Source organism: Micrasema longulum, unplaced genomic scaffold (assembly GCF_059751315.1).
Source record: "Micrasema longulum isolate JH-2025_06_02 unplaced genomic scaffold, ASM5975131v1 h1tg001237l, whole genome shotgun sequence".
Lineage (NCBI taxonomy): Eukaryota > Metazoa > Arthropoda > Insecta > Trichoptera > Brachycentridae > Micrasema > Micrasema longulum.
Window position 1 is genome coordinate 256,986 of NW_028278424.1, and position 26,763 is coordinate 283,748.

General features: G+C 33.4%; 1 protein-coding gene across 9 annotated transcripts in view; it reads right to left on the reverse strand.

The window, feature by feature from the left end:
• beta-Spec (spectrin beta chain) overlaps positions 1-26,763 on the reverse strand; it is a 164,535-nt gene that overhangs the window by 47,315 nt on the left and 90,457 nt on the right. For 8 of the 9 annotated variants that reach the window (XR_015823787.1, XR_015823786.1, XR_015823789.1 and 5 more), the window contains exons 2-3: positions 16,256-16,412; positions 971-1,122 (exon numbers count right to left, since the gene is read on the reverse strand). Coding sequence is in view for 1 of the 9 variants with exons in the window: in XM_088234426.1 (XP_088090552.1) it covers positions 971-1,122; positions 16,256-16,391 (288 nt within the window). In the remaining 8 variants the exon portion in view is untranslated. Of the gene's footprint in view, positions 1-970; positions 1,123-9,099; positions 9,655-16,255; positions 16,413-26,763 lie in introns of those variants that run through there. The other variant, XR_015823790.1, reaches the window with a different exon arrangement.

The following is a 26,763-nucleotide window of genomic DNA, read 5'->3' on the forward strand; positions in this document are numbered from 1 at the left end:
ATTCTGCATTATATCGCTAAATATTATTAACGTAATTTATAGAGCATGTTCGGACATGGTGTTGTTTACATCCTCTTTAACCCTACATGTAATTTATGTATTTTTTCGTAAATACTATGTACACGACAGTGATGGTAAAGGTGAAAGTGTACTTTAATATTTGCATGACGAAGAGATGGGTACGTTTTGAAACGTTTTTTAAGTGGTCAAATACTAATATTTACTAACATTAACTTTTGTAGGTAACCTAGAACAAAGTGGTACATAATATACCTACCACCAGAATTGACGTATATATTTCATATTAATAATAAATATTATGTCACAGGAGCATTGTTATAATGTGCACTGGTAGATCAGTCTTCTCCTCAACTTATTCAAGCACAATATATGTATTTATTATCTTAAAAAATATCATATTTCATTAGGTTTGCAAGACATAAATCAACACAACGTGTGTCCCATAAAGGGTTAAAGGCTTTAACTTATTTTGGGTGCTTGAAGACTGAACCCATTTTAAATAAGGAGAATTGAACCAAGTTTTAATCCTGCCCCGCAGTAACTTTAAACTTATTTTATTATTTCCTATTTGTTCACAGGTAACAACAATGCCTCGAACATATAAAATAAAAACGGAAAATCCAAGGACTACCAACAATGAAATGAAAAATGCACTGAATTTAATAAAGACAGGAAAAAGTATTAGAGAAGCAGCAAAAATATCCAATATTCCATTTGACTCTCTGTCGTTACTGGGAGGAGGTACAGTTGCATGGTGAAAACATGCGCCTGACGCCAAACTACTATGTCAAGACAGTATTCACAAATGAACAGGGGTTAGCGCTGAAAGAGTTCTTTGTGACAAGTTCAAGAATGTTTTATGGCCTACCTACGAATGAATGTCGTCATCTTGCTTGTGAGATGAAACGGAATATTTGAGTTTTGATCCAAGTATACAGAAGGTACTCACCAGTCGTTCTCCCGACAGCACCTCGAGCAGCTTGATGAGCATCTTGCCATCTCGCATGTCCACGTACAGGTCGCCTATGCGGCAACCCACGCGCACGAGGTGGGAGTTCACCCATTTCTGGAATGTCTTTTTCTGGACACCCTCTCGTTCGTCTGGAAATTAAACAAACACTATTAGCTTTACGAAGGCACTGCCTACACACACCGGTAAACCGTCATAAAGACCAAGGGTCTTCTTATCGGTGTCACTAGTACTAAACATTTTTTTTGTCTAAAACCTAAAGCTTTATTTATTACTAATTTTCTAAACCGCAATTTTCATTGAATTCAAGTCTACTGCTTTCACCGTGAATTTGGCAAATTAAATAAAAAACAAATGTCGAATGTTAAGGATCTAGGCGTTAGATTTGTGAGCACCCTGACATTTTATGAGCACGTAGAGACAATCAGTGGTAAGGCATTGAAGATGTTAGGATTCGTTCTGCATACTGCCAGGGTTTTATAAAATACCCGCGTGCTGAGAACTCTTTACAACTCTTTGGTGCGAAGTAGACTCGAGAGTGGCTCGATGATTTGGGGGCCACATTAACTCAAGTACTCTCTTATAATATTACGATTGGCAGCCTCCGTGGTGTAGTGGTCAAGACGCTTGACTCACACACGGAAGTTTCCGGGTTCGATTCCCGGTGAGAACACAAAAATCAAATGTGATTTTTCTCAAGCCTGGGTATTCTGTGATGTAATTTACAACTGTAATTGGGCCTCCTGGCCTGTTGTGGTGAAAAAAAAAAAATACAGAAAATCCAAAAGAAGTTTCTGAGATATCTCTACACGCGAGAGTGCGGGTATTATCCTTGGCTCTACCCGACCGTCTCTCCATGGTATGCTTGGCTACAACAGTTTAGAGAATAGAAGAAATGTGTATTTGACTACACATTTTTATCGATTGTAGCGCGTTTTGGTCGATAATTCTGAGATTATGATGAGCATCGGTTTGTATGTTCCTGATAATTACCTAAGACAGCGTCAGCATAGATTGTTATATATTCCGATATACAGGACCAACCTACATATGGTTATGCCTGTTGAAAGGACTACCACTATGCTGAACAACATCGCTCTGGATGTTGATCTGTTCGATATGCCCAAGGGGTTTTTCGGAGCAAGATTCTCCTACTAATTTGACAAGAGTCTCTTTACGTATTTTTTATCTTTTTATAATATGTATGTCATGAATTTTAGCTTGTAAAGTAAGTATTATTTTTCATAAATGAATTGAATTGAATTAAATGTTGTAGGAGTAATTCTTCCTCATGACCAAATTGCAATCACACAAACAGTAGAAAAAACTGTATATTCGTGTGTGTAATTTAGTAATAAAAATCCATTATTTTGATCCATTATTTTGACCTAACTTTACTGGCACCCTCCATACAGGTCACCAAAAGATTAATTCCATAATTATACAATTAACACCGCTTATTTCGATGTTATTAACTACTTAAATTTAATCTAGTCATAGAGAAATTATTGTTGGTACTTTCTACATATGACAATTATATTATAACATACACTAATTTTATAAGCACTACTTGCTAGGAAATATACTATTAACTGCATAATTTCAAACACAAACAGGGAATTTATAGAACCATTGTACATTGCTTACTATTTTTACTATTAATATTTATTTCATTGCTATGTAAATATGCTTTATTTTTTGAATACTCTGTTTTATCACTTATGTTCATTGTAAAAAAAAAAAATTTAAAAAAAAATAATTAAAAAGCATGGGGGCGATTACAATCACAAGTTAGGGAAGCTATACCTTCACTGTGACTGTAGAGCTGAAGATAAGATGATTAAAGAAATATGGATGTTCAAACATGGGCAAAATAGGAATGTTACACAGTGCGTAAAGTGGCTACTTTAACCAGCCAATGACAGGTCATAAAACAAACCGGGTTGTGGTCCCGTGGTAGTATTGTGGACTCACAGATCAAAGGATCGAGGTTCAAATCCCATTCTACTACAACTCGATTTCCATTTTTCCAGCACAAGTTATTTACGACTTTTAAGAAATGGTCTGAAAATTATAATATTTTGATAAAAAATGAGAACTCCAGTATTTCTCCTTTTCACAAAAAAAAATGGGACCGACCGAAACAAGATTTTTAGCCGAAAACGAATTTCGGCTTCTGTTCTAGTTTCGGCCGAAACCGACGATTTCGATATACGATGAAACAAAAGGCATAATTTTAAAGAGTAAATTTGTTTATTTTTGGCGCTTTTTGGTTCGTTATTATGTTTTACACATAAATTATATGTACGCTATAGGAACTTTAACTTATTGATCATAAAGGCATTACAAAAATATAATAACTAAAAACAAATAGAAATCACGCGGCCGAGTCACGAGCTATAAGATGCACCTGATTTCACCCAAACATATATAGAAATATCACATACTACGAATACCGATAAAAATATATGAAATGGTTTTAGAATAATTAATTGCATTTTCAAAATCAATAAAGATTTTGTGGAGAAATGTTTTCATGCATAAGTTTAAGAAAAATATTTTTTTAAATACATCACTAGAAAAACGCGTCATGTTTGGCCTTGATAGTTGTGACTTCAAGATTGTGACAATGGTCGGGAACAAATAAACATGAATCATGACGAATTAGGGGCGTGGCCAATGGAATGACCGTTATTGCGGGAATTCAAAATTACAAATTGAAAAATATATATATGCTACTAATAAGTAACAAAAAAATATTTTTTTACTGCACAGTATTTTATATACCTTTATTACTTTGATAATGTAAAAGTTCGACACATCCCGACCGCAGGTTTCGGTCGAGCCGAAGTGTCGACCAATTTTTGTCCGAAACCGAAACTTCGGTCGGTCACTGTCATAAGCCCAATAAATGCCCAGACATTTATATTTCCGTCTCTAAAATGTTCTCTATATCTGTTGTCGGGGTGAAATCCAGTCTACAAACATTTGGACAAATTAAAGATATCATTGATTACGCTAAGTTTAACATAAATTATTGCAAAAATTCAGTAGTTGTAATTGATCAATGTACTTGTGGCTGAACGCAGTAAAAAAAGTAGGTACATATAGTATTAATAATAATAATAATAATAAGAGAACAATAATTAATAACCAAATAAACAATATTTCTTTTAGTCCTCTTCTGTCTAACTTCGAAAATAATGATATCAAATTACCACCCGTGTAAAGAAAAAACGACTTGATTTATTGGGTCCACGTGTAATATTTAGTGAACATGATAAAAATTTTAAAAAAGGAATCAATTCATTAGTTACGTAAACCTTGACGAAGAAGCTTGTTTGCTTTGAAACTGGTCGGTGGAAAATAAAAATTAGAAAGTTGTTTTATTTATTTTATTATACTCGTAATGAATAACCACAAAGTTAGTGCTTCAAATATAAACTTTATAATCAATATACAATTTATATACATATAAGGGCGGGCCTTAAGGTGCCTTAAGGCAATTTCTTCTCCCTACCTACCCAAACCGTTCAATCTGAGAAAATTACAAGTATCGTACAATTTTATACAAAATCAAAAACAAAGATTAACAAAATAAAAAAATTAACACTATACTAGGAAGAGAGGAGGGGATGGGAAGGAAAGAAGAAGGATAAAAAAACAACTTAATTATTTAGATAGTGACATTTCAATCTTGACTTAAATGTAAATAAAGAAGGGGCGTCTCTAACATTAGTGGGTAGATTATTCCACAATCAAGCCGCTACTATTGTGAAAGAGGAGGTAAGAAAATTAGAGCAAACAGCAGTTTTGGAATATTTTTCATATTTACACCGGTGAAATTCAAATATGTAATTGCGCAGCAAGATTATACGTCACGAAACGTAAATATTTTGACATTTAATATTAGGTGTTCACGGATGTTGCATTGTGATCGCGAATACGATAAACAACCATGGTGAGAAATTATTATCACGTCGCTTATTATCACGTCGATAGTTATTTGTGATTGAGCTACTGATATGATTATCAACCACGAAGTTAGATACAGTTTACAGCAATACAACAGGCCGTGAGTACTCAGGTCATGAATTGCAAGCGCAAACTGAAACCGTGCGTTACACGTTTGTTGTTAAACTAAAAACCAAAACAAAAATTTAGAACGCTTTTGTTATATGCAATAGAGCTAAATGGCTTATTTAGCGAATTATTACTCTGGGAGTAAAACCCTTTCAAATACATTATTCACTATTCATGCAGAAAAAATCACTTTGAATGTTTGACTCAACAACAGTTTTGTTGACATATTTTGGACATGATACATACTCATGAAACCATTTTAGTTGCTTTAATTGTTTTTTTATTTTTTTATTATTTTTTTATGTACAATACAGCACTACTGACAATTACCAATGTACATAAATTATATTATTAGGTAATTACAAAAACATCTTAAAAAAAAAAAAACATAATATATTGTATTATTGAGCTCTAACACATAGTCTATAAAAACAATAGTAAACAAAGACGAATGAGTCACTAATAGGCATAATGATGCATAGTTAGAGAGGAAGAATCTAAATCTGGTAATCCCAGCATGGAAAAGATCCGCCTCTCTCGGTAGGCTGTTCAACAGACCAATCATTCTCCCCACAGGCATCATCAACGGTAAATTTGTCCTGCATTCAGGAAGAACAAATGGTCTGTGTTGCCTAACTCTTAAATAGTTGCTCGGAACATAATTATAATTTTATGCGCTCCAAAATGTTAAAATGCAAAATATGAATTGTTTCAATGGATGAGATTTCGAAAAAATATACATTAACGGAATTAATCATCAGAAAATATATAAATATAAGTAAATGTTTATCATAGTAAATTTGGAACTAAACCGAGAGGATTAAGAGGATTTAATCAGTTGATAAAGATCGAAAAATAACGTATAACTCCATTTTTTTATAATTTTTCTCATTTGTAGGGTTTTATCAGTATATATTTTTTTTGTCCTAGCTTTAATTTTATTTAGCTGTATTTTATTTGATTAGTACTTGTATTTATTATTTAGAATGGACCGCACAAGTCCAGTCCGTCAATAAATAAATAACGGATTAAATAAACTCCAGGAATTTGGCAATGTTTATTCCCACGTATCGGATATATTTAGTGAAGGGTATTGTTTTTACATATCAAACCTATTGAACTTTCTTAAAGATGCTGAATAGTAATTAAACCTTTAGTATAATTGTTATATGGCGGCCTCCGTGGTGTAGTGGTCAAGACGCTTGACTCACGCACGGAAGGTTTCGGGTTCGATTCCCGGTGAGAACACAAAAAATAAAAATGTGATTTTTCTCAAGCCTGGATGCTCTGTGATGTAATTCACCACTGTTATTAGGCCTCTTGGCCTGTTGTGGTGCAAAAAAAATAAAAATATATAAAACAGTACTTTATGATTTTCTTGTTGTATTAATCCTTTAAAATATTTTATAATTGAATTAGATTTTTACATTTATTTTTAAATGTTTTAAACTTCTACTGAATGTGTTGTATATTGTTAAGGTTTAATTTTTGTTTCTAAATCTTGAGTATAAAGTATTTAAAAAAAAAAAAATCCAAATACGTTTATACTATAAGTTTTATAAAAGTCAATTCTGCCGTATACGTTAATAAAATAATAAATAATAATAATTTTTTTTTAATATTTTCCGACCCCGAGATAGATAAATGAATTGGAAGAGAATTGATATGGCGTGCACAAATGGCACGCGTAAACAATATCAGTTTCTTATAAACATTCAAACCACAGCTTTATAACAACTATTAAAAATCAATCACACAATACACACGCGAACCTGTTATTAAAAATACTTCAAAACTAAGCAGTCGAGTTGCGCAATGCGAAAAAACATAATCAAATATTTTATTCATTTGAAGACGTATTGTGATGGGTTAAATGATGTATCATTTTCTTATACGTGTGATTTAAGATCAACACAACGCTGCAATAATCAGTACGCTATGCACCACAAACTCCGGTTAAATAACATCTATAAAAAAATGCTGTTATTTATTTTTTCATACAAATGACAGTAGTCATTATTTTATGGCTACATTAAACTAATTAAACAAAACATTGAGGTACCTAGATAATATTAAAACATTTATTGAATGAAGGCGGACACTTCTGAAAAACGTTAATATTTGAAAAAGAAAAATTCTAAAGGTAAAAGGATTGAAAGGGCTGGCATACGGCAAACGAAAATCTTCCCTTTGCTACGGACTTGAAAAGGGCAGTTTCTTAAAAGCAGAGAGCATATTATTACCTATATGAAAAGACCGTGCAGACGCAGACTATTATTTAATCAACTTTTCATTTTATTTTAAAAGAAAACATATTTTAGTATCATCTGTACTCTGTACTCCGAATCCGAAATGATTGATAAGATAAAATGATACGAGTTACATAAATTTATTTCTAGTGACCGACAGAAGTTTCGGTTTCGGACAGTTTTGGTCAATAGAACGAATTTCGGCGGTGGATTCGGCCAATTTTTGGCCGAAACCTGCGGTCGGGATGTGTCGAACTACGTTCGCCTGAACTCGTGTGCATCTTATTACTCGTGACTCAGCTGCGTGACCTTGTATATTTATATGTTTGTAATTCCTTTATATAGTTAATAAGTTAAAGTTCTTATAGCGTACATTGAAGAACTGTTACATACAAGTTATATGTATAACATGACAACGAACGAACCAGCTAAAAATAAATAAATTTACTCATTAAATTTATGACTTTTATTTCACTGTGTATTTTATTTTACACTAATTTTTAATAAACTCGTGAGGTTTCAATGCAAACTCCTAATATTGGGCGTTTTGAAGTGACTTTTAACATATTTATCGTATTTGTCGGATCACAAGATGTACTTTTTTGCTCTGAAAATTCAACCAAAAATTGAGGTGCGTCTTATGGTCCGATGCATCTAATCGTCCAAAACACTATTTTGATAGAAAATATGTTTTCTTATTTTTTTATATTATGTATTGAATAAGGTTCGTGAAACCAACACTGTCATATTCATTGACAATACATACAGAATAACAAAAAATAACAAGACTAATTACGGGTTTCACATAGAAACAAAAATATACAAAACCACAAAACGTACAATTCGCTAGGAGTGAAAGGAAGTGGGATGGGAAAACGGGGAAGTAAAAAAAAAGGAAGAAGATAGAGAAAGTAAATATAAAACAATACAAAAATGAATATGCACACAACACGCATACATACATACATACATACACATACATACATACATACATACATGCATACATACATACATACATACATACATACATACATACATACATACATACATACATACATACATACATACATACATACATACATACATATATACATACATACATATACATACATACATACATATACATACATATATATACATACATATACATACACACATGCATATACATACACACACGTTCATATATGTATATATACATACATACATATACACACCTTAACATAATATATGCATACACAAAAAGTTATAGAATGTGCTTAACTAGTGTTTCGGACTATCTATTATAATTCTTATCATTTTATTTATTCGATTAGATTTTTATATATTTGAAGTATTTCATAAGCGTCTTCGGGACGGGTTATTTTGGTGAGAACAATTATGAAATACTACTTTAAATATATAAAAATCTAATCGAATAAATATTTAGGGTCATACAATTTCATCTTATTTATGTTTACCTACGTACCATACGTGCGTAGTTAAAATTGCAGCTGTCAAAAGAAGTTATCGATTAAAAGGGCAATTTTTGGTTGCTTTAAATGTCATTCATTAATTGGCTATGTTTTTATTGTCCTTGTACAGCGACTATGAGACGTTTTTCACAAAAAATGGCGCTATAACAAACATCCAGAATGATAATAAAAATAATTATTAACTTGTCTTATTTTTGCAGGTCGATTAAAATTCCTTACTTCCACATGGTTTACGTTTCTTCACAATATGCACGCAGTGCCTTTTTTAGTTTCGGCTGATGGAATTATATAAACGATTTCTAACCTCTCAATTCGACGACGAATTTGTCGAAGTATGTTTCCAATCCTGGGCACTCCGCTTTAACTCCCGTCTTTATCAGATCGTATCCTTCTGAAGACATTTTCATAAAACTCGCAAAAAATCTTGACAGTCACTGACAACATTCACAATCCTGTAGGTACTAAAATCACTAACAATCTTCCGTTCAACTCACAATTTTGTACACTTTACTACACCAATGTAAAGTTACTGCGATGATTTACACATTTTGTGTTAAAAATTATTGCACTTAACGATATAAACTGTAATCCTTAACGTGACATTTAAATTCAACCCATATTATTGACATGAATTAGAAAACTAAAACACACTAAAACGTTAAGTTATTTTTATCGCAGTTTTTACTGGCACTATGAATTGACACAGAGCGAACTTGTAACTAATTTAATTTTAACAAATGTAGATAAGAAATGCTACATTTACCGAGAATTTCAATCAATCGATTACTTTATTATTGATAATTTTAATATATCTTCAAGACGCGGTCGAGATACCGCACTCGATGCCTTCACACGGAGTGGCATTTTAATTCGTCAGGAATCCAGTGCGATATCGCCATAACTGAAATGGGACCCACCGAGCGAGTGGAGTCAAAATGATGCGCAATGTGATGGCACCGTTTAGAAAGTGGCTGACGATTTGTTATTGAGTATATGACGTCTGCATTTGATGGGTCAGTGATTTTGGTAAAGGTTAGTTATTTTGGCAAACTAAAAAAAATGTAGATGCAGGATGTCGGCTATGGATGTGGTGTAGATAGCGACTTCTGGTTGATAAAAAGGGCAAAAATGCGAATATATATTTAAAAGTAATTACTTATAGAAGAGTATATTATAAAAGTTGTTAGTACTTAATTAAAAATAATATTCGCGTTCTTTTTAAATGATGGGCCATTATAAAAAAATAACCCGATCTTTATGATTTTAACCCAATAGGGAAACATCACGTTTTATTTATTTATATTCTTAAAGTATCTAGGCTCTATTAAATACAGTCCAGCAAAAAAAAAAATGTTCTTATTAGTAGCATAAAAAATATTTTTAATGTGTAATTTTGAATTCCGGCAAAAACGGTCATTACATTGACCACGCCCCTAATACGTCACGACTCATGTATATTTTTAACTTTGTTCCAACAATTCATTTTTTTATGGAGCATCGTCACGCATCTTGACGTCACAACTATCATTGCCAAACATGTCGCGTTTTTCGAGTGACATATTTTTTAAATATTCTTTTTTAAAGTTATATATGAAAACATTTCTCCACAATATCCATATTGATTTTGAAAATACAATTAATTATTCTTAATCCATTTCGTATATTTTTATCGGTATTCGTAGTACGTGATATTTCCATATTATTTGATATTTGGCCTCAAACTGTGATAGCGATAAGAGAAAAGTAGTAGAACGATGATCAAACTAAGGATCTTTAGTCCAGAGTTCGTGACAGTACCACAGGAGTCACGGGACCACAACCCGAATAAAAACCTATGCGTTAAAATTAACCAAGTAAAAAAAAAAGACTACTGTGGGAACTTGAACCCGGGATTTTCGGTTCAGAGGGTTACGTAACTGTGACCATCTGAATATTATTTCTTTTTAAAACCACAAGACAAAACAGCGATAAATTATATCACAATAAGATTCCTAAGCAAATCTTAAAAGAAAATTATTAAATGGCTAATATGTGGCTTTGTCGGCCTCATGGTGTAATGGCCAGCGCATTTGTCTACCACGCAAGAGGTCTCGGGTTCGATTCCCGACATGGTTGATATGAAATATTATTAAAAATGGTGTTTTTATAACTAGAATATTTCATAATCCCTGGACTGGTACCTAAAGCGTAAGACTTATCACCTTACCTTCATGTTATAAAAATGATCGAGATACGCTGCAATTGGTGTACCAATGCAGTGCCCTATGCACCATTAAGTGCGGAAAGAGTGAAAAGGGAAAGGTGAATATGTAACAAGGCTTTATATTGATTATTATTCTATTTATCTATTTATTTTTTTGTAAATAGATTTTGTGTAAAAGAATACGTAGGCTTTTAGTTCTTAATAATGTTTATACTACTTTTTAAATTTATATAATTTCTTTTACTATATATTAAGCGCCTTTTTACTATATTTATTTTTTTATAAATAATAATAAATAAAAAAACGCCAGTGCTTGAAAAAATACAGTTTAACTCATTTTATCCCACCGGGAAGTAAATACAGAATCTTTGAACGAATTATATCGCCAATACAGCTGTCGGTGGGCGAAACTACTAATAGTTGTGAAATTATTACAAGAATGACTTTTTTTGTTTAAAATCCATAAATAGTGCAGGTTGTTGATTTAGCAAAAAGTAAAGCTGTAACCTTTGATATATAGATAATTAACAACTGAATTTGATTGGGTGTTATCACTGAATAGATCATATATATCTGTGGGTGTTATTCATAACTTTATCTGAACTTTATTCTGAGCACTACTGCCAGTTATAGACATATCGCATAGTATTTGCGATAAATTATATAACACTGGACACATACACCTAAGATGGGGCCTGTAGAAGTTAGCATAATAAATATGTCAACAATTTATGACGAATCGCCAAATTCATTTATTTATATATACGCCCAATATTTAAGGACATATTTATACATAAAACATTATTATTAAGAAAAGTAAAAAGACTCAATGGTACTTTGTGGAAGTGGAAGCAGAAAGAGGTGTTTATAATTGAATTTGATTCAGTGATCGTTTGAAAGAAGGCAACTTGTTATCAAAGAAATCAAGACTAGTATGTTTGTTGGCAGACCTAAGAATTCTGGGCATAGGGAAATGAAAACCATGGTTTATGGTTATCGGTATGAAAGAGTAAGTTTTGTCTGAGGTTTCTAGTTGGGATATTTAATTTTATTGAGCTCAGTAGTTCAGGCGCATCAAAGAGTGAGTTGAGAATTTTAAATAGGACTAGAAGGTCGGATTTATTTCGACGGTCTTGAAGAGAAGATATATTTAAGATAGTTACTAACTATAATAAAATAAATAAAACAACTTTGTTTTTAACCACTAATTTTTATTTTCCACCGACCGGTTTCAAAGCAAACAAGCTTCTTCGTCAAGGTTAACGTAACTAATGAATTAATTCCTTTTTTATTTTTATCATGTTCACTAAATACTACACGTGGACTCAATAAATAAAGTCGTTTTTTCCTTACACGGGTGGTAATTTGATATCATTATTTTCGAAGTTAGACAGGAGAGGACTAAAAGAAATATTGTTTATTTGGTTATTAATTATTGTTTTCTTATTATGAATCGCTTTTTTCATTTCTAAGTTGTCTAATTTTAATATTTTATTTTCAACATGAAGTACTTCTAATCCAGTGTCTTTATTGAAGTTATGATTATTTTCTATCAGATGAAACCGGTCGGTGGAAAATAAAAATTAGTGGTTAAATGCAAAGTTGTTTTATTATAATGAATAACCACAAAGTTAGTGCTTAAAATATAAGCTTTATAGTTTCTAACTCATTATACGTATATTGGTCTCTGGATAAGCCCAACTTCCAGCCTATCTTTCTCAGAAATCGATGTTGAACTGATTCAATATTCTTGATGTGAACATCATAATATGGAGACCAGATAACAGAGGAATACTCTAGGTGCGGGCGAACTAGGGAACAGAAGAGCGTTTAAAGGGTATTGATATTTTTGAAGTCAGTTGTGCTTCTGTAAATAAATCCATACAAATAAATCCCAATGTTGCTATTAAGATCTAGTCCCTATAGAAATACAATCATCTTAATATTTTACGAAAATGGCGCTTAATAAATCACGGGTATTATTATTATTTGGACATCTGATTGCAACACTAATAAAATTTGTCTGCGAATCTTATAAATTTTGTTGCAAAATATATGGTGGGTAGATTAAGATCGAGTATTGAGTACTGAGTACAGACTGCCGAATATCATACTTTTAGCAAATTACGTAAGCGTCAAATTAAAAATTACATAACTTACATTATACTGAATACTGATTACGGATGCATAATATTTTTATTGAACGTGGAGATAAAATTACAAAATTTAATATGCATCATAAAAACCAGTATTTTTAATGACGATTAAATAAAAATTTGACGACTCGATGGCTACGAAAATATATTTTTTTAAATTGCATCGCCTATAAAAATTAATCAAAATCAGATCCTCGCTGCATAATCTGAAATAAACACTTAAGAAGGCTCTCAATCCTGCTTTGTTTTATATCATTATGTAAACGTGTCCAGGCGGATAATAAATACAGTTATGTGTGTGAATTAGAACCAGAATCCTGAACGAGTGTTTTCGGCCCGATGGCTATTCTCTAGCAAAAATCTCTACAAGAAATAGTGTAGTGATTGGCCGGTACGCCTACCGTACTTGAAGTCCAAGGTTCATATTTAAAATAAAGGTTTGAAAGGTGATTTTACACTGCAATATTTCGTTGTCTCGGGCTGGCACCCTTACTTTACCTTCATGTAACAAATAATTGAGATACACGGAATTTGGTACAAGAATCAACGCCCTATCCACTGAGGTATAATTAAATAGAGATGATGCTTCATAGAACGAAAGTTTGAAATTATGTTCCGAAAAATTAACGTTGTCGCTTGAACTTGAACACTGCCGTGCCGTGCAAAACGCGTAGCAGAGTAAAAAAGACTTAACTGTCTATGCCAGTTGAATGTGAATAGGGAAATATCACTTTTTTTACATTTTTAAAGTAATAAAAGTCTATGAAATACTGTCCAGTAAAAAAATATTTTTTTGCAAATAATTAGTAGCAAAAAAAATATTTTTTAATGAGTAATTTTGAATTTCAGCAAAACTGCCATTCTATTGGCAACGCCCCTAATAAATCACGATTCATGTTTATTTTTTCCTGGCCACTGACATTTGTTTGTAACATCATCGCGAATCTTGACGTCACAACATCCAAAGCCTAACACGTCGCGTTTTTCTAGCGACATATTTTTATTAAATGTACTTTTTTACTTTTATGTATGAAATCATTTCTCCACAATATCCATATTTCACATAGAACTCAAAAATAATGACACTCAACTCACGCGCAAACGATCAGTCATGCCCAATGCGTATTTAACCGTTTTTCGACCGCCAGCCAAAAATGACGTTCAGAATCTAAACCAAAAATCCTGCTTGTGTCATGAAAGCGTGTAAAAACCTTTCGGGTGAACATTGTAAAAAGGATTGTGTAACTTTTCATTGGTAAATATTTGCTCATGAGTGATTAACAAAGCTTAAACAATTCATATTCAGATATATATAATTGAATTATTTCACCTAGGCAACGTCTGAAATTTTTTATTCCATTTCTATACTTCTCCGTGGACCAGGTGGATATGTTAATATTAACACTGCCGCGCTTACGATAAACGCATTAACTAAGGTTTTTGTCGAAATTGAGTTATTACATTATCTGGTATTTCATGATTTCTTCATTTAATCGGCTTTTCAGTTTTCATAAATGCATCTCATCTAAATCCTGAGATACAAGCAAAATAAAAAAAAACTTTAAACGCGTTTTTCTCGAAAAGCGTCAAACCCTAGTAATTGCTATTATCTTAAGTGCGGCAGAACAGTTCCCCAGGGAGTTGAATCCAGTCTACAAAAACAAACTCAAAATATTGTTGATATTAAATATGAGTTAATATTATTTTGGTATTCCCCAAAATCCAGTGAAATAAATGAGTCGAAATTATAAGGAAAGAATCTGATTGGGATCCACCAAAAAAGAATGTTGACTGTTGAGGCTGTAGTCTGGTAAAACGCACGCAAAATGAGGAAATCATACGATTTTTCCATTTTAAAACAAATGTTTTTTTAATCGCGCAATAATAAAAAAATATTAATTAGATATATACAATATTTTTTTAATGTATTTCTGTAAAAATGTACTTAAAAGTTTTATGTAACTAAAATATAATTACTTTTAGACCGGCAGTTTACGCCATTTCAAATTGAACGTAGTTATACAGAAAGCAGCCAGCCATAGAAAAGTAAAACTGAGATCATAGCATTTTTGTGAAAAGGGTGAATAATTGAATCTACACAACAGTTGGAATGTTTTTTACTTTTGGCAAATGATAAACAATGAATACACTGGTTTTTTTTATGTTACGAACAAGAATGTAATTACATATTTGACCTGTTTTTATGATTTTTAAAATACCGTAACATTATTCTAGTGCTGTGGGTGTTTTCTGCAAATTGAGAAATTACGATTTTGCGATCGATAATATTTTCAGAAGGTGATTATAACAGTTTTTTGTACGAAAGCGACCTGGCAGTTTTTAGCAGAACATATAATAGACCTTACTGCATCCGATAACACCAAAATCACATTTTTTCAAAATTGTGGACTGGCTGCTTTCTGCATAACTATGTTTAATTTAGACTAAACTTAGGTATCTATCTGGGATCTCAATAAAGACTAAGTATCGAACTAAAATTTGTTGTAATAATTTTAAGATAATAACAATTTCAATGTTCAATAACATGAAAGTGCCCGAAGCAAAATTTAATTTTTGTGTTTTTGAAAAGAAATACAAGCATTTCAAATCACATACATTTTTGTGACATTTTCTTTTATTTCTACGTAAAATTATGCCTTTGCTGATACTTAAAAAAATATATTTATTGAAATATTTTAGTTGAAACTTTTTTTATAAAACTGTATTTTTTTTTTAAGAAGATAATTCTGGTTGTAATATTCGATTTATAACAATGTCTTATTAACGTTTTTATGACCTTCATACCTGCCCTTATCGGTACAGCATGCGTTTTACCAGACTACAGCCTTAACGTTAAAATCCAACCTTTGTATATCCCAAAAATGAGTATCCTACAATTTTGGTAGCATATGCGTGATCGTTGAACGCAACCCTGGTATAAATAAACAAACTCAGTACCTATGGGTACGTTTTCGTGTCACAACTTTTTTAAATTTACTCTCAGGGCGCGTCACGTATTAGTATGTCAATGGCAATGCCCCATGCACGACTGCATGCGGAAAGGGGAATGACCAGCAGTACTGGAGAGAGTCGGGACTTACCGGCTAAAGCCTTAATGCGGGACCGCTCGAAGAGTCGGGACGAGGAGTTCCCACCGTCGTACTCGTACTCGTCCAATATCTCCTGACCGGGCACTTGGGACGGATCCCAGCGCACCATCGAGATATCCGTCGTCATGCCGTGACCGCGGCACGCTCACTGCAACAAAAAAAATATAAAATGAAATATTTAAAGTCAACAAAAATAACATTGTGATTTTCCATCCTAATACCCGTTACTTATATATTTTTTTTGTGTAAAATCACTGCTGATTGGATTCGATACACGACTGTTCCTTCGTCAAAACTTTACTTTGAGAGTCGACACAATTTTATCTTACCGTATTTTGCAAACGATAAGACGCATCGGACCATAAGACGCACCCCAAAATTTATTTACTTATTTATTTAAAACTTCAATTAAAAAGAATAAGTACTTTGGCGGACTTATTGCTTAAAGCAATATCTTCCAGCCAACTAAAAAAAAGACTGGTCAAAAGAAGAGTTGGTCAAAATTTTGTACAAAAAAAACATAAATATCAACTTTACATGAGAGCGGTTAATTTTTTTAAAAACATTTTATGTCACAACCTGATAAGTACAAAAGTATATCATTTGATACCTGGGTTAGTTTTATAGGTTTTTTTAAAAGCTAGAATATAAAACCTTTATACAACCTTTTCAAGGTCAAATATAAAAGAAAGTCAAAGTCGCATTTTTCGCACATCCGTCATTGTTCTATGATCACGACGATGTGCAAAAAAAAAATCGACAAATCAAATAGCAAATAATCATGTTTCCTAGATACAGACAATAAATAATAAAATACGACAGGCATGAAAACATCATGCATTCTTGATTTAAACGAGTGTAATTCTCAGGTGTATGGTTTTCAACTGCATAGGAGGAAGTAAATAGACCGAAAAGCGAATGCAGATAAAGCTAAAATTGCAATCAATACTCGACCCGCAAGTGCGGCTCTTGGCAACTGCATCCTGACTGTCGCAATACGCGACATGATCCAACGTTTGTTTTCACTGCCATCACGAAATGGGTTCACGTTACTAAAAATAACACGAACAACTTGTCCGATATAAATAATTTCAATAGTACCTATATTACGGTAAAGTACTTTCAACTCGAATTGCTGCTGAGTACGAATCAGCAAAGCGTAATTTGGTATGTATGGATTTTTTACCAATTCTTATGGCGTTTTTTTTCTGTTTTAAAATATCTTCAACTTTACCGACATATTTTTTTACCAGCCCCGCGATTAATTGTACATTCTCATTTGTACTATAGTCTCAAGTCTATCATTTAAAAGGGGTAAAATATTATGAGTTGAATAATAAAAAAAGTATTTATTATCAACTCATAATATCTTTGATGGACGAACATAAAAGTATAACTGCAAAAGTGTAACTTTTCAGAAGAGCAAAAAAAAGATAATATGAACCCAATTATTTATCTATAGAACTCACATTTTGCGAAATGCGTTATTATTTACAAATCATTTTATCTGTGTAACCACATTTGAGTAATTTGCACAAATATCAGAAATATTCCAGATATACTACTCGAATTAATAAAGATGGGACAGAAATGAAAGAGCAAATAGCAAGTTTTCGATGAAATATTAGAAGAAATGACTTTTTTAATGTACGCTTTTTTTTCAATTTTGTGACCGAAAAATATAGTAAGCATATTAAGTCCATCTTGGTTATTACGCGAAGATGAGACCGACTGAATTGCTCGTTATTGCATATTGTCTCCAAGTAAACAAATAAATATACGTAGAGTTCATACAGATAATTTAAAAAAATAAAACTATCGACGAAAATTATAATCCATGTTTATTCTTATTCTTAGATGTGGGGGTCAGTGCTATGCAAGCTCCTGACGTCACTGCGACCTGTGAAGATCGATTGTGACGGGTCCCGTGAATAGTTCTCGCCATCCAAGCCCAAGTCTATAAAGAGCCTGGCTGCTGTGTGGAAGGCGAGAGTTTACATTTTGCTAAATCTCCCCCTCCAAGTTCAGATCCGTAAAGTATAGGGCTATTAAGTAGGGGGCGAGCTCTTTAACATCCTCAGGTTTAACCAGTGGTCCCCCGAGGATGAGGCTTCTTTTATGATGTCAAGTATCACATTCACATATAATGTGTATAGGTGTTTCCTCATTTGCACTGCAGAAGCTTCATCTAGATGTTTCGGAAAGGTTCATTCTAGCAAGGCGTTTGTTCAATCTGCAGTGCCCTGTAAGGGCTCTAGTGATAACCCTCACTTGATTTCGGCTGAGCTTTATTAGGTCAAAAGCAAAACTTTGCGAGTTACTTTTTTTTAGTTTCTTCGCGTGGTGCTGACCAGGTACTTTTTGCCAGAGCATTACACTACTTCCTGGCCTGACACTATGTAAGTGTCTTAAACGTCATCCGATCCCGATTGTCAGTGACGTCGGTCCTAATTTAGCCACCCATTTAAATTTTATTACTTAGGTTGTTTTTTCGAAAAGTATGTTTTTAAACGATTGTGGAGTTTTTGCTCAACTGTTGACAATATTTTTGTTCGGTATATCCGAGGAAAAACTCGTTATTTAAGCGAACAAATGTATGGAGAAAACCATAGACACAACTAACTAACTAACTAACCATCACGCCATTTCCCCAGAGGGGTAGGCAGAGAGGATAGAACGCCACACCACTCTGTCCTGGCACACTTCCTTTGCTTCCTTCACATTCATACATCTTCTCATGAACGCACGTCGATTATTCCGACTTTTCACATGACCACTTTCAAGAATTTGTTGTACTTGATCATGCCATGTCTTTCTCGGCCTTCCTCGACTTCTACAACCAGACACATTCGCATCATAAATCTTTTTAGCCGTTCTTTCATCATTCATTCGCTCCACATGACCGAACCATCGCAAAAGACCTTTCTTAATTTTGTCGATAATGCTTAACTCAGCCTTGCATTCTGCTCTAATTTCGACATTAGGGCACCTATCATACATTGTTTTTCCGCACATTCGCCTGAGGGATCGCATTTCAACAGCATTCAGTCTACTTTCGTCCCTTTTTTTCCAACTCCATGCTTCGCTTCCATACATTAGGGTTGGTACCAGAACTCCATTATGAACTGCTAATTTAGCCTCTTGCGATAGACACTTATTTGCTACGACAGACTTTAAGGCACCATTAACTCTGTTACCGGCACTAACCCTCCTTTCAATATCCTTGTCCATATTTCCATCTCTAGTAAACATACTACCCAGATATACAAATTCTTCGACCTGTTTCAAACTATCTCCATTTACTACAATCTTACATTCAGTCATAGTTACATTTCTTTCAAAGACCATGACGTTCGACTTTTGCACATTCATTAGCAAATCACTCTCCTTGCACACTTCGTAAACCTTTGTAACCAAGGATTGCAGTTCCTCTTCGCTGTCAGCTAGGAGGACTGCGTCATCGGCGTACAGAAGGCAACTGACAGTAAGATTACTCATTTTCGCTCCCACATCCATACTTTTCAATTCTCTCATACATTTAGCCATGTATATGTTGAATAACCACGGTGACATTACACATCCCTGTTTGACTCCTTTAGGGATGTCAAACCAGGAAGTTAATGACCCATTTACCCTTACACACGCTACACTATCTTTGTACAAGGAAGCAATAGCGCGGACAAGGTTGTCACTCACTTCATACTCCGATAGAACCATCCATAATTTTTTCCTATCAACTCGATCAAATGCTTTTTGCAAATCAACAAAAGCGCAAAAAAGCTTCTGGTTTTTCGCCAAAAACTTTTCTGTCATATTGCGTAATGCAAATATTTGATCCATACATCCTCTACCATTCATAAATCCACTCTGTACATCCCATACTTTCTCCTTGGTCACGTTTCTTACTCTTTCTATCAGTATTCTTCCATACATTTTGCCGACAGCGCTCAGAAGACTGATAGCTCTGTAATTCCCACACTCCACCTTAGAACCCTTTCCCTTGTATAACGGCATAACAACTGCCCTCCTCCAATCAGGTGGAGTCCTTTCCTCCTTGAGACACAAGTTAAAAAGTTTATGTAGCCATGTGAGAATTAATTTGCCACCCGACTTAATAAACTCTGCTGCAATACAGTCATACCCTTGCGCTTTACCATTCCGCATACATTTGACAACGCTGATAATTTCTTTCATACTAATCTGACTTACCTCATCATTTGCGTTCAGACACACCTCGGATAGTGTCGATACATCGGCACCGCCCGAGTTACCAGTGTGCGATTCATAAACTTCCTCAAAGTATTCCTTCCATCTCTCTTTTATTCCACTCTCACTAGTCACCATTTTTCCATCCTTATCTTTAACAACTGTCATGCCTCCGCTTTCACTGCTACTCCTGGAGTTTTTCACAGCTTTCCAGAAAACTTTCATGTTTTCATGGAAATTGTGTGTCATTTTCATTCCTTCTTCATCCTTCAATTTTTTCTTCCGTTCACATACACCCTGCTTAACCTTTTTCTTACTTTCACCATACACGCGTTTAGCCGATTCATATTCAATTGTATTCTTTTTTACAGCAAGCAAATTTATCCACGCATCCTTCTTTTCTTTAACGAGTTTTTTGACTTCGTCGTCCCACCACGCATCACCTTTCTTTCTCCCTAGCGTTGTCACACCGCACACTTCTTTCGCCGCCTCGCACATACTTATTTTCAAACACTCCCACATATCGTTTATACCCATACATTCTACATCTTTTTCGTTCAGTCTGTGACTCACAGATCTTTCAAAATTATATTTTATGTCAGCATTTTGCAGTTTTTCAACTTTGACTCTAGAAGGAGCCTGAACTTTGTTTGTTTGGGACCGCCATCCCTTAAACAGAATCACCCTTGAGACCACTAAAAAATGGTCTGATTCCATCTCGGCCCCTCTGTACACACGTGTGTCGACAGTTACAGGCTTCAATCTAGAGTCAATGATGACATAATCGATAATCGACCTTTCATTTCCTCTCTCCCATGTGTATTGGTGGATTCCTTTATGTTCGAAAAATGTATTTGATACAAAAAGGTTCCATTCCAGGCATACCTCTAGCAGTCTTTTCCCATTGTCATTCACTCTTGCATCCCCAAACATACCTAGAGCTGACTCCAGCCCATCTCTCCTTGTTCCCACCCAACCATTAAGATCTCCAGCCAAAACTATCCTTTCGCTATCTTTTTTCCCATTCATCACATTCATTAGACTCGTCCAAAACTCGTCCTTCTCAGATTCACAGTCGGGGTTGACAGGAGCGTATCCTATGATAACAAGCAATCTTGTCAGTCCGACCTTAAATCTGACAAACATGAGTCTCTCACTTACAAATTCATATTCATTCATGCCCTCTATCATTCTTGGCGATAGAAACGCAGCAACACCCCGGCAAGCTCTGTCCGTCTCAGGGAGACCGGACCAGAGAACCAGAGTATCACCGTGCTCCATCGAACCACTCCCTTTCTTCCAAGTCTCAGAGACACACAATAAATCTATACATTTATTCTTCATTATATCACACAGTTCATTCATCTTATCAGTCATACGTCCTCTTACATTCCAAGTGGCAATTCTACATTCCTGAGAATTCCTCCTCTTTGCGCCCCCCCGAGAGAAGCGACCTGATGGGTTGCGAGCCTCATCGCGGTCAGCTAGCGGCATTCTCCCATTCTACCATGACATTAAAACTAACTTATAACTTAACATTCTTCCCACATAATACTAAAAATATACACTTAATTAATTATCGACATTATATTGTACTATTTAATATTAATTATTATACCCCCTCATACTATGCTACCTAAATGCTCAACTATAATAGATGAAAACAATGACCAAAATAGATTATTTCTAAGACTTACAGTATAAGTATTCACAGAAGTATCTAACACTAAAATCCACAAAATAACGTCATTTACACAACAATAGCAGTCATTTAAAACTAATGGTGTCTCTATTGTGTACCGAGCGTGTACATTTCTGCTGGAAGCTCGAGTCGCCGCGAGCCGGTGCCACGTGAGTCCCAGATGTTCCAGCTGTTGATTGTCGCTCAGTACAGCACCCGTCTGCATAGGCTTTCAAGGAAGCTAAAACTTCCCGCGCCTTACCTCGCCTCGGTCCGCGGTTTGGGAATCGCACTTTTGCAGGTGTCAAACAATACCCCAACTAAGTAGCCCCCTTTTCACTTTTCACTTATTGTTTATTGTTTATTGCTAATCCACACACAAATGTCAACAAATATCTCCTCATTACATCTGAGATCTCGCCATTTCCGAGAACGTTGTAACCAAGTTCGACTGTATGCGAACAAATATGTAGTTAATATCATGCTCGGTACTTTTTACTCTAACTTATTTTCCAGACCAAAAATGCAATATGACATCACATATTAAAGGAGTCCACTCGAACACCCGCATTCGCAAATACGTCACGGTAGTCATAGATTTAGGAAAAATAATCGGACATACTGACCGATATACGGAGTCCGTTTGAGTAAAATGGGAGTCATCGATGCGCGCTTCCTTCGGACATCGGCAGTGGTCTGGTTAGAAAATGGACGAAAGCGAAAATAGCAATGCCGGTACAGAAATAGCGCCGGCTGAACGGGAAACACCAACATTCCTTACGCATGGAACACTATGGACAGCGGATTAATGGATTCATTGGAGCCGGTATGCGTGAATTAGTTATTGGATATTGGGGATGTCCGGAATCAATCATTGTGACTGAGTCCCGAAATACGAAATAAAAAAAAACAGGACGCAAGTTTATGCGGAGGAAAACAGGTGATAAAAATTCAAATGAATACTGTATAAATTTAAAGTTTATATTTGAAGCACTAACTTTGTGGTTATTCATTATAATAAAATAAATAAAACAACTTTGTTTTTAACCACTAATTTTTTATTACGATTGTTTTTCTTTTGGTCCTCTCCTGTCTAGCTTAGAAAATATTGATATCAAATTACCACCCTTGTAAGGAAAAAAAGACTTGATTTATTGGGTCCACGTGTAGTATTTAGTGAACATGATAAAAAATAAAATAGGAATTAATTCATTAGTTACGTAAATCTTGACGAAGAAGCTTGTTTACTTTGAAACCGGTCGGTAGAAAAAAAAAATAATAATAATAAATTCGTGGTTAAAAACAAAGTTGTTTTATTTATTTTATTTTACTGTATAAATTATTTGGGTGGCCGAGGATTTTAAACAAACAAATACATAACTACATTTTGGCACATCAAACTAGAAGTCCAATTATATAAATTATGAGTTAAGTCTCATACAATACTACTTGATGCGGCATGTGGAACGTGATATTTTATTAAGTAATGTTTTGCCTCTATGTAATAAAGATTTCTGTATGTAAATGTTTATTATTATGTTTGCTATGTAATCAATGTACATATTGTAATAATTATAACAAATTAATAATATGAGTGTGTTTATGTAACTCTTGAGAGTAAAAAACGTATTTTTATGTATGATAAATATATTTTTTCTTATTATATAGAACTGAATATTCAGACTTAAAAAATAAATTACATTGAATTGCAATCTCGACAGGAATTGAACCCGTAACCTCCAAACGAGCCAGTGTGTTTACCATCAGCCCGAGGGTCGCCAATTGTATGGTCTAGTGACAAATTTAAAAGTAATAGTGTGTAAAGTGACTAAAATATACCAGCCAATTACAGGTGAAAAGCTGTATACACGCCTAGACTCTCATATTCCGGTATAATTGGTGAATATTTGTGACTTTGCCTGTACTAGTCGATCAAATCTCAATGTACACGTGAATCATAAATCAAAATCGTTGTTCTTTCGTTATTGTATATATATGTGAAATTGAATGCGGTTAAATAATTGAAAATTAAAGTATAGACAGTAGTGATTGAGGCGCGCGGCGTCCCTTTTCTTCCGAGAATTATTGACGATTAATAGAATATAAGTATTCGATAGCAAGCGAAATAGTTTTGGTTCACTTTAGGCATGCTGCCAGACAACACAAGTCTCGAGAAGCTGGACCTAACAGTTGGGTGCAGGGTACAGAAAGAAACAAGATGGTAGAAAAATTCGTGCATGACAGGCAAGCAAAATCAACAACTTACAATGATCGAACTGGTATGAAACTGGGAAGAATTGTGTGAGACTTTCCATGGATCAAAATTAATTACAAAGCGCGGAGTAAATATCATAAAATATGTTAGTTAAATAATATTTTTAATCCTCGAATTATTGATTTTATTATAGTTGATAGATTAATCGATCAGACTACACTTATAAGTCTTGTGCAACATTTCACACGTAATCGTTATTCTATCTTAAGTTTCCAACTACCTTGCAAATAAAATATTTATTTAAAAAAAAACGTTTCTATTAAAACAACCTAACGTCGATATGAAAACTATGCTAGTGATATTCTAGATAACATATTCGGGAAGAGATGCGTGGGATAGTACACAAAGTAGTCAAGCAATCATCAGGATAGTAAAAAATGCCATTGAGGCCAACCAGTACATAAATCTTATTAACATGAGGGTCACGAATATTTTAGATGATGAAGACATGAATAAAGCGCGGGTCCAGAAATTAGGATTTAACGTAATTCATTATATTAGGTGAAGGTACGCGGGATAACACTAATTGAAACCTTTTCTTTTCCTTCTTACTTATTTTATTTACATATTTTAGACCTTAATATAATAGCTATTTTTAATTATTTTTTTCTGCAGATATGAATTGAATTTTTTTTATTTTTTCTTTAAATCTTAAAGTAGGGCACACATATCATACATATTGTTATGTGTGTTCTAATAATAACATTGCAAATATATTTAATTTATAAATTGTTTATCACATATGTCTTGACCATTATTTTAAATTTTGATGTTTTTTTCTTCATAAATATTTTTTTCCATTTCGTAATACTTTTTAATTGCTTGAAATAAAATTGAATTTTGTGACTTTGCCTTTTTCCTAAATGGAAGTCTAATTTTGTTCTTTTCTCTAGTATTGTTATCGTGTTCATGCTGGTTCCGATCAATTTTTTTCCAAAATTCTGTTTTTTTATTAGAGTTTATAATTTATTTTTGATAAAATAAATAAAAATATGTGGTTAAAAACAAAGTTGTTTTATTTATTTTATTATAATGAATAACCACAAAGTTAGTGCTTCAAATATAAACTCGAAATTTTTGATTTCCATTGTTTTAATTTTTATCTTGTTTTAGTTACATTTATGAGTACCCACTATTTATGCGTGTATATATATATATTTTCTTATGTTTAAACTTTATTCAAGTAAATGACTATTCTTTAATTTTAAATATATTATTTTTCTCTATTTTCCTACTTTACAAAAAATATTTTTAACCGTTTTATCTAGTGTTGTTGAGTTTTTTTTTTCTCTATCTTCTGATTAATATATTTTATTTTTCAAAGCATCAAAAACAAAATAATATATGTTAATTATTTTATATGTGTACAATATTATGTCACAATATTATGTACTTTCATTCGCTTCTCAATTAAAACGAATGTCTGATCACAATGTTTATTGGGACAAAATATGATAAATACTTTGTTTTCTTTTTATAATGTATTAACAAATAATTATTGTTGTATCTGAATATTTTAAGCTACTATTATGTAAATAGAAATAAGTTCTTTTAAATTATGTTTATATCTAGAATAGTAAACCTATGTCAAATATGTTTTCAATATATATTTTTGTTGTAAAATATGTATTATCAAGGTTTTGGGTGTTTTTCTTAATAATGCATACTATTATTGCGATTTTTAAATTAATTCTAATTGTTGTAATTTTAATTTTAAGATCAATTATGTTCCATGGATTTTAAAAATGTATAAGGTTTATCTGTTTTTTCTGTCTTGTCTGTAATATTGTTTTGCTCCCATTTAACATATGTAAACACTGATTGTTTCTGACTAGTATTACCAAGAATGGTAAAGGCCATAATAAAGAAAAAAATATATATTGACAGGCGCCGTGGCGCAGTTGGTTAGACGGCCAACTGTGAAACTGGCGTCGCGGGTTCGATTCCCGCCAGTTGCAAGAAAAATGGCCACATGGCGACGATATCTACCTACTGTCTACAAAAGCTTCTCTTCGGACATCTATCTCCCTTTGTTAACCATGGAGTTGAAACAGTGTTTGATTTATTTAGTTTTTATTGCTTACTTCTACTTCTTGGTATGAACACTTGACCAATTTACTACTATACTCTATTTTTTATAAATTTATTGATATTGTTTTAACTTTGCTGGAATTCTTCTCATCCATGCGCTTTGTAGCTGCACGATGATTGGTTATCTAGCTTTAATATATCAACTTTAAAATACCTTAATTTTGTAAACGGGGTCTAGAATTCCAATCGTCTATGCGCTTAGTAGCAGCAAGGCGTGTTGTAATCTTACTCCTTTTTACTATTCAT